Source organism: Pseudorasbora parva, chromosome 20 (assembly GCF_024679245.1).
Source record: "Pseudorasbora parva isolate DD20220531a chromosome 20, ASM2467924v1, whole genome shotgun sequence".
Classification (NCBI taxonomy): domain Eukaryota; kingdom Metazoa; phylum Chordata; class Actinopteri; order Cypriniformes; family Gobionidae; genus Pseudorasbora; species Pseudorasbora parva.
Genome location: NC_090191.1, coordinates 39,096,363 through 39,105,174, shown reverse-complemented (window position 1 = coordinate 39,105,174; position 8,812 = coordinate 39,096,363). Strand labels below are relative to the sequence as shown.

At 37.4% G+C, this 8,812-nt stretch overlaps 2 protein-coding genes across 8 annotated transcripts; one reads left to right on the top strand and one right to left on the bottom strand.

Moving 5' to 3' along the window:
• Nucleotides 1-943: 943 nt before the first annotated feature.
• apex1 (APEX nuclease (multifunctional DNA repair enzyme) 1) lies at nucleotides 944-4,708 on the bottom strand. Of its 2 annotated transcripts, XM_067427545.1 has the most exons (6): nucleotides 4,573-4,680; nucleotides 4,348-4,377; nucleotides 4,099-4,218; nucleotides 3,850-4,013; nucleotides 2,856-3,048; nucleotides 944-2,027 (listed from the first exon to the last, which is right to left on the bottom strand). In XM_067427545.1, exons 2-6 carry the CDS (start codon nucleotides 4,361-4,363, stop codon nucleotides 1,513-1,515), a joined length of 1,008 nt encoding a protein of 335 aa, XP_067283646.1. In that variant the 5' UTR covers nucleotides 4,364-4,377; nucleotides 4,573-4,680; the 3' UTR covers nucleotides 944-1,512. The 2 variants fall into 2 exon arrangements, with proteins under 2 accessions (XP_067283646.1, XP_067283647.1); XM_067427546.1 differs by lacking the exon at nucleotides 4,348-4,377 and having other exon boundaries at nucleotides 945-2,027; nucleotides 4,573-4,708.
• On the top strand, nucleotides 4,612-8,716 carry osgep (O-sialoglycoprotein endopeptidase). 6 transcript variants are annotated; one of them, XM_067427542.1, is made up of 12 exons: nucleotides 4,612-4,707; nucleotides 5,357-5,479; nucleotides 5,962-6,081; nucleotides 6,156-6,331; nucleotides 6,523-6,618; nucleotides 7,428-7,477; nucleotides 7,588-7,666; nucleotides 7,752-7,817; nucleotides 7,905-7,995; nucleotides 8,072-8,147; nucleotides 8,250-8,348; nucleotides 8,589-8,716. In XM_067427542.1, the coding sequence occupies exons 2-12, from the start codon at nucleotides 5,365-5,367 to the stop codon at nucleotides 8,626-8,628; spliced, it is 1,008 nt and encodes a 335-aa protein (XP_067283643.1). In that variant the 5' UTR covers nucleotides 4,612-4,707; nucleotides 5,357-5,364; the 3' UTR covers nucleotides 8,629-8,716. The 6 variants fall into 6 exon arrangements, with proteins under 6 accessions (XP_067283643.1, XP_067283645.1, XP_067283640.1 ...); XM_067427544.1 differs by having other exon boundaries at nucleotides 4,685-4,707; nucleotides 5,360-5,479; XM_067427539.1 differs by lacking the exon at nucleotides 4,612-4,707 and adding an exon at nucleotides 4,800-4,932.
• The last annotated feature ends 96 nt before the right edge of the window (nucleotides 8,717-8,812 follow it).

Here is an 8,812-nt window from a genome sequence, read left to right as displayed (position 1 = left end):
CTCAAGTTGTTCCAAACTTGTATGAGTTTCTTTCTACTGTTGAACACAAAAGAAGCTATTTTACAGAATTTCGGTGACCAGTTACTGGTAGCCAGGTTTGGAACTATGGAAGCAAATGGGTAGAAATATTGAATTTGAAATGTTATCTAATATGTAAAATGGCATTGCAATATGTAAAAGGAGGACAATGTATTGTACATTTTCCTTGTGTGCAACGTTTGGTTGGTTCACAATGTAAAATTCAAGTATACGAATATAACTGTTGCCATTTCCTACACTAGTTTTAATATGTAAATGCACAATGAACCACTTTATAAGCTGCTAAATGAAAATGTACTACCCAAATTGATTAGATATGTTTAACAAGTCCAAGCTAAAATTTTGGCAAAAATATAATTTAAATGTCCCTTTTCCTAAATGCATTTCGACTCACGGTTAGAACACTTGAGATTGCATTTTCATCATATTTAATAATAATAAATAATAATAATAATAAATTTTATTTATAATGCACTTTATATTAAACAAAATCTCAAAGTGCTACAGAATTTAAAAAAACAAAACAATGAACAACAATAAATAAATAAAACCGAAAAATCTATATCTAGAGATAATTGTAGCAAAATGCAGTGTAAATTCACATTGCATTTAAACATAAAGAGAATAGTGTAGGAAATAGCAAATTTACTGGTGCTACCCAAATTCTTATGTGAAACATTCTTCCCAAAAACACGAGGATGAGTAAATCAACTATCCCTTTAATGTTATTTTAACGTTACCGCTTGTTATATATTAACACATGATCAGTTAATATATACACAAAAACATTTTTTATCAGTTTCATTTGTACCTAATTAGGCTTTTTTTTTTTTTTTTTTATTGTTAATGACTTTTTATACGGTCAAAAAAAAAAAAAAGATCAGACACATTCTATTTTTTAATAAACTACTTTATTTCAAATCCTGAAAAAAGGGCTACAGATGGACAGAGAATGAAATAAACAGCACAAAATCATTGGTCTTTATGTGATATATGTAAGACTTAACTACAACTAACTTCACTAAGTTGGGAGTATTGTAAAATCCAAAGGTTAAAATAGCACCAAAGACAAAATCCCCAAACAAATTGCATCTCACATTTTTGTGGGTCAAGGTATTTTACAAGATTCAAAACATTTTGCTATAATCACAGCACTGAGACGATGTTTATTACAGTAGTTTGGCAGGGGTTGTCATGTAGATTTTCAAAACAATTTATCGATCTGATTTCAAGAGCAATAACAGCAGACTGAACAAAAGCTGCAAGACTACAAAACTATGTGATTAACCAACCATGACTCCTTCAATATATGCACATACTCTTATTCTTGGACATGTATTTGGTTTTCAGAAAGAAAATGCTAATCTAGGACTAACAGGACTTGACCCTTCTGTGCCTATGCACGAAGCTCTAAAAAGTGAACCAGGGACTCTCTTTATGGAACTGAGTGGTTGTGGCCCTGAGAAAACTCCTCTACACAGCCAAATGCAGGGTAATAGGACAGTGGTCACTTCCCATAGCTGAGTTTCGGATCTTGCTGTCACACAGACCCGGGAGCAATGCGTTCGACAGCACAAAGTAGTCCAAACGCCAGCCGACGTTTTTGGCTCGAGAGTTCATCATGTAGGTCCAGAAAGTGTAGGCATTGGCTTGCTCCGGATACAATTCCCGGAAACTGTCGGTGAAACCAGCCTCAAGAAGCTGCGTGAAGCCCTCACGCTCCTCTGGGGTGAATCCGGCGTTTTTGCGGTTACCCTTGGGGTTTTTGAGATCGATCTCTTGATGGGCCACATTCAGATCTCCACACAGCACCAGGGGCTTGCGTTTGTCCAATCCGCTCAGGTAGGCCCGGAAATCCACGTCCCAGGTCTTGCGGTAGTCGAGCCGCACCAAACCACGGCTGGCATTGGGCACATACGCCGTGACCAGGAAGAAAGATGGAAACTCGGCAGTGATAACACGGCCCTCTTTATCATGTTCCTCTTTTCCTATTTTCAAGCAAAAAGAGATATTAAACTTATTAAAAACTTTTTTGGAGAAGAGTGTAAAAAATGTGATTAGTTTTTAATAACACTTTTATTTATTTTTTAAAGAAAATGTGTGGAGAGCATGAATAGCAACTGATGAACAATACAGCATAAAGACAAATGTGGGTTAACAGCTATGTGATCAGCTGTGGACAAAAACTCTTTGTATCTAATCTTACAATATAATGATATTATTATTTAACCAACAAAGAAATAAATTACTATCGTAATTATATTGCTGTACTATAAAATAACCAGTATTTAAAGGGGTATTTCATTTATTTCTCCTGCTGAACACAAAATATGATATTTTGAAAAATGTTTCAGTTCCCATTGAGTTACATCTATTTTTGTCGATACAAAAGGAAGTGTAACTGTTACATTTTTCAAAATATCTTCTTGTGTGTTCAGCAGAAAAGAGAAAGTCATGCATGATTGAAATGGCTCATTTTGGATAGTCTGTACTTTTAATACTACTACTAATGAAAAATAAAAAATATTTTTTTTGGTTTGTTTACAAGACAACAATAGTATTTACAATACTATTCTTTGATTTCAAATGCTGAACTTATTTTTAGCGGAAAACAGCAGGAATACCTTAAAGCATCTCTTTTGTTAACAACAGATTAATAAACAATTCTCATTACAAATGTATGGTTGCAGTTCCAAATGTACACTATAAGCAACACAAACTCTCGGTGCTTGCATAGACAGACATTACCCAACTCACCTGGCTCATACTTCTCAATTTTGAATTCTGTATAATTTTGCATCCCTTGTTACACTCACCAATCCCGTAGGTGACACTGATGGGCTCAGTCTTGCAGAGCATGGCCACTCCACTGTAACCCTCCTTATCCTCTGATCCAGCCCAATACTTGTGTGGATACTCAGGCATTTCAGTGATGTCGGACGGCAGGGACTTCTCAGCGCATTTGGTTTCCTGCAGACACAGCACGTCTGGGTCCTCCTTACGTACCCACTGCAAGCACACCAATACAAAGGAGTGGAAAATGGTCCACATTTCTAATAATCTGACATAGACACTCACACAAATGCTAAATAAACAGACAGAGATGAGTTAACGTGTTAAAGACAGAACATGACAAGCATGTAAAACACAATCGATGTGTTAAAAGTGCCCCATTATGTTTTTTCAGATATTATCTTTCATGTAGTGTGATATAAAGCCATTTGCAAATGTACTGTGCTGCAAAACGGACCTACATTGGTTTGTAACAAAAATGCATAATGCCAGCCTATGCCTTCATTGGCTGCCTGTAAATGTCTACTTTGACACACCCTCAAACACTGTAGCTGTAGCTTAGAAGAGTTTGGTTTACGCAGTCAAGGCAACACGTCGAGAAGACACTCTACGCGTGCAAAAGAAAATCCACTTTGCATAAACATCAAAAGGATGAGATCAATATGGTAAAACGATACGGCAATTATCAAGCGCTGAGATGCATTTTGAGAGATGTGTCAGAGAGATGTGTGATGGCCATTTTGTTTCTGACACATTCTGTAAGCAGTAGGCCAATCACAGCAGACTGGGCCATCTGACCAATCAGAGCAGAGTAGGCTCTTGGAAAGGAAGGATTTAGAGACTGAATCCTTTATCGAACCGTTTCAGACACTGGGAGAAAAAAAAAAGTGAAGTGCTTTTTGACTCTGGATGTGTGCAAAAATCTATAGGAGACATCCAAAACAAAATTATGAACCTTAAAATTAGCATTACTGGGGCACTTTAAATATTGAGTGCATGAGTCATGTGATCTCTTACATCAAGGCCGTTCTTTTTGACCCATGCACGCAGACCGTCCACATTCCAGGAGGTGATTTTCATGTTGGCTTCACGGCCATCCTTACTGGTCATCTTATCTGGAGGGTCTTCATACAAGATCGGGGCCTCTGGCTCTTTCCCCTTTTTCTCTTTCTTTGCAGGTGCTGTGTCAGAAAGGTTAATGTTATCTGATGTAATCTGTAAGAATGCCAGCTCTTTTCCTTTCCATAAAGTATAAAAATACTGTACCAGTTCCATTGCCAGCTTCCCCATCCACAGCTTCCTCGTTCTTCTTGGCTCTTTTGGGCATGTTTACAGTTGTTTTAAGACCACACACACGAAAGAAACTGACAGCACACACACGTAAACCTACAAGAGAGGACATGCGCAATGGAATGTGTTAATGTTCAAGAATCGTGCGCTGCAAGCCATGCAACCACCCACAACAAAGACTGTAAGAACGTAATTAATTTGCATACAAGCGCTCAGAAAACTTACATAAACCAAAATGCATGTGTTTGTAGAGCGCTGAAATAACGAACAAACATAAATTAGCCAATTGACTTCACAGGCTGCAAGTTGGCCAAAAGTGCGGCCTGAATGAATGAAACAATAAGAACCAATGTCTCGCACGCTTAGCTTAAATGTTTACATAATTGGTCGCGTTGAAACGTCATTGAATATATATTTGCATTGCATTATATACAAATAGCTATTTCTTACCTAACACTTTAATCTTTGGTTGAGATTGCACTGAAGGCTCAATCTATGCAGGAGTATGAATTTCTCTGCACGGACGGGCAGAAGAAGACGAAGCTCTCGGCAGTGTGCATGAGGCGCACGCTTCCCCCAAAAGAGGTGCCTAAGATATTGCCTGACTAAAATAAGTGTTTTAAAATGTTTGTTTTAAATACCATACATTTATTTTCTGTACATCATAAATGAATGGTCATTTTTTTAGATTTTAAAATACATTCATATAACTTTGAAAGTTTATTATCGCTATTATGCCCATCAATTTCATCCCGGCATTTTGTAAACGCCATTTTAACTGTTGTTATGGTCTTTCAGCTAGCGAGTGTGGTAAGTGTGAAGAGGATGTGAAAAATAAGAGATTAAACAAGGGGAAAGCATAATTTTTAGCATATGCATTATTAAAATTAACCAAAACCATGATAATCTCTCAAATGTAAGTAATATTATTAATGTTTAGGCTCTTTTATCCAACGCATGTCACAGAGCTCCGTGACAGCTAAGTTAGACATCAGCAGAAAGAATTAATTCAAAACGATGTATTAATGATATGCAGTTATGCACATATATATATATATATAATAAAATTAAGTGTATATTTTAAACCTATTATTTTAATATTGTATTCACAACATACTATCAGTGCAGTACTATTGCAGGACAGACATTAAGACTTTTATAGATATTTTGAGGAAAAATTGTAACATAGTATTTCATTTCTCTCCATCAAATGATTCCTGTTTTATTCTCCCAGCAGACACCATGACTGTGGTGATTGGATTTGAAGGCAGTGCTAATAAGATTGGTGTGGGTATCATCAGAGATGGCAAGGTTCTGTCAAACCCCAGGCGCACATACATCACCCCACCTGGCCAAGGTGAGCTCATCAGACCTCAATCTTTAAAGGGTTCCCCCAATAGTTCACCCATAAACTGATGGCAGCCCAAAATTTGAAGCCTAAAAGAGTCATCCGACGTCATGGTCGCACCAGTTATGCTTTTTTCCATAAGTTTAATAAATATGGATATTTTTCTTACACAAATGCATTGATTCGCTTCAGAAGGCCTTTATTAACCTCAGAACCCATGTGGAGCATTTTTATAATGGATGGATGCTCTTTTTTGGGCTTTAAATTTTGGGCTGCTATTCACAGCCATTATAAAGCTTGGAAGAGCCAGAATACTTATATAGCCCAGACTGTATTTGTCTGAAAGAAGAATGTCATATACACCTAGGATGACTTGAGTAAATCATGGGGTAATTTTAGTTTTTGGTTGAACTATCCCTTTAACTCTAGTGAACAGTTTCACCGTGCTTTCTTAGTACTATTTTATTTTTGCATTTTTATGATCTTCCCAGGGTTCCTACCTGGTGAGACGGCCAAACACCATCGCGGAGTGATTCTCACTGTCCTCCAGGAGGCGCTTGATGAAGCTGGGCTGAAACCTGCAGACATTGACTGTGTGGCGTACACTAAAGGTGAATGTTTTTGCTTACCTCTAGTACGCCGTGCATTTTCCCAGAGCACTTATCAAATATCTCCTGTTGTACAGGTCCCGGAATGGGGGCCCCTCTGGTGACAGTGGCAGTTGTGGCAAGGACAGTCGCCCAGTTGTGGGGCAAGCCATTGTTGGGGGTGAACCACTGTATTGGGCACATAGAAATGGGCCGTTTGATCACCAATGCCCAAAACCCCACAGTACTATATGTGAGTGGAGGAAATACTCAGGTGAGAATTTTTGTGCTCTTTATAATCTCTTACACATTGAACAAAACAAAAAAAATTCTAATTTAGTTATTTTTAGTAAGTGTACTATACAATAAAGTGCAGACAATTCAATATAATACATCCATCTTCATTACATTATCATTGCCATTCTCACTTTTCTTGCAATTTATATGAACACAAATTCTCTACAGGTTATTGCATATTCTGAACGACGCTACAGAATATTTGGAGAAACTATTGACATTGCTGTGGGAAACTGCCTGGACCGGTTTGCCAGGGTCATTAAGGTCAGTGCCAAAAGGGATAATTCATCCAAAAATTAGCCCATGATTTACTCACCCTCAAGCCATCCTAGGTGTAGATGACATTCTTCTTCCAGATTAATACAATCAGGGATATAATTATCCATTACAAAAAGTAATCTATACAGCTCCGAGTCTGGGGGTTAATAAAGGCCTTCTGACGTGAACAGATGGGTTTGTGTAAGAAAAATGTCCATATTTAAAACTTTATGAAGTCAAATATCCAGCTTCTGGCTGATCGCCTTCCGTATTCAACTTACATGTAATTGAACTTATTCAACTTAAGTGTAATCCCTCTCGCAATTCAAAACGCTTACGCTACTTCCGACATCATCGCCGCACCAGTTACGCTTTTGTATAAGTTGAATACAGAAGCCGGTCCTCCGAAAGCTAGATATTTTACTTTATAACATGTATGGATAATAATATGGATATTTTTCTTACACAAATGCATGGATTTACTTCAGAAGGACTTTATTTACCCGCAGGAGCTGTGTGGAATACTTTTATAATAGATGGATGCACTTTTTGGACTTCAAATTTTGAGCTGCCATTATAAAGCTTGGAAGAGCCAGGAAATATTTTAATCTTACTTTAATTAGAGTAAAATATGTCTAATCAATACTTGAGGGTGAGTAAATCATGGGGTAATTTTCATTTCTTGGTCAACTATCCCTTTAATAAACTTCAAAGTGCACATAGAATCTTGTTTGTTTGATAGCCTTGAATGTTTCTGAATTCTTTTTCAAATGTGGAGGATTGGAAACTATACTTTGGTTTGGTTATATTAACAGATATCAAATGATCCCAGTCCTGGATACAACATTGAACAGATGGCAAAGAAGTACGTTTCCATGCACTTTTATAATTTTTCGTGTACAAGCATTAAATATCTAAATTGTGTAAAAGCATTTGATTGATTTATACATGTATATGTATGTATGCATTCTTAAGGGGAACCAAGTATATAGAGCTGCCGTATACAGTGAAGGGTATGGATGTGTCATTTTCTGGGATTTTGTCTTATATAGAGGTGAGATGAATGACTGGGAGATGCATTCAAATTCTGTTCTGTAAAAAATATATATATTTTCACTGAAGAATTTGTTCACGTGCAGGACGCTGCCAACAAAATGTTGAGTACAGCTGAGTGCACACCTGAGGATTTGTGTTTCTCCCTACAAGTACGTACCTATGTCCATCATGCTTCTAATAAGACGCACATTATTGTATAATTATGAGAAGTGACTAAAATAGCATGCGATTGACAGGAGACTCTGTTCGCTATGCTGGTGGAGATCACAGAAAGAGCCATGGCTCACTGCGGCTCTCAGGAGGTTCTGATCGTCGGTGGAGTCGGCTGTAAGAGCTACACTTGAAATGCATTTGTGGGTCTCTGTATTGCAGTTTTGTCAATGTCTGAATGTGTTCTTTAAAGGTAACCTGCGTCTACAGGAGATGATGGGGGTCATGTGTAAGGAGAGAGGTGCTCGAATCTTTGCCACGGATGAGAGGTGAGAAAGATCGCCTTCTTTCAGGATGTCACTGCTTAAAGAGCTCCTGACAGCTTGTTCTCATTACATTGTAAATCTCTAAACGTGATATCTCGCCTTCAGTTTTTGTATAGACAACGGAGCAATGATTGCTCAGGCCGGTTGGGAAATGTTCCGCTCAGGTCAGGTCACAGAGCTGGCAGACTCCTGGATTACACAGAGGTAAACAACTTCACAAATAACTATCAAATACATCAATATCACATATCAAGAAGCTACACACACACACACATCACATTCAGTTGCTTTGTGCACATATTTTGCTTTCCGTAAAAGATAACGGTGCAATTTTATCATCAGGCCACTGATTGTTCCATTGCATGCCGAGATAAATATGGACCTGAGATAAGTTGTTTCTCTTGTATAACTGATCATTCATTTCCTGTCTTTTGTGTTTTTCAGGTACAGAACAGATGAAGTAGAGGTCACATGGCGAGACTGATGTTTATGAATATAATTGGCACCAAGTTGTAATACATTTCTTTAAAAAGTAATACATTTCTAATAAAGTCGATGATTCCATAATTCAATATTCCTTACTTTATTGACAGAAAAAAGCTTTATATCCCAGTTGAAGGCAATTTTGTCTTTTCTTGTAGGCTTAAATCTTTTGATTACACATGATG

Excerpts from the sequence above, each read along its gene's own strand:
- osgep (XM_067427539.1), top strand. The coding sequence starts at position 4,857 with ATGCCCATCAATTTCATCCCGGCATTTTGTAAACGCCATTTTAACTGT. Across the intron at positions 4,933-5,356 it reads TCTTTCAGCTAGCGAGTGTG|CAGACACCATGACTGTGGTG; the intron begins GTAAGTGTGAAG and ends TTATTCTCCCAG. Across the intron at positions 8,349-8,588 it reads GACTCCTGGATTACACAGAG|GTACAGAACAGATGAAGTAG; the intron begins GTAAACAACTTC and ends TGTGTTTTTCAG.
- apex1 (XM_067427545.1), bottom strand. Across the intron at positions 4,014-4,098 it reads GGAAGCTGGCAATGGAACTG|CACCTGCAAAGAAAGAGAAA; the intron begins GTACAGTATTTT and ends TTTCTGACACAG. Across the intron at positions 3,049-3,849 it reads TCAAAAAGAACGGCCTTGAT|TGGGTACGTAAGGAGGACCC; the intron begins GTAAGAGATCAC and ends GTGTGCTTGCAG.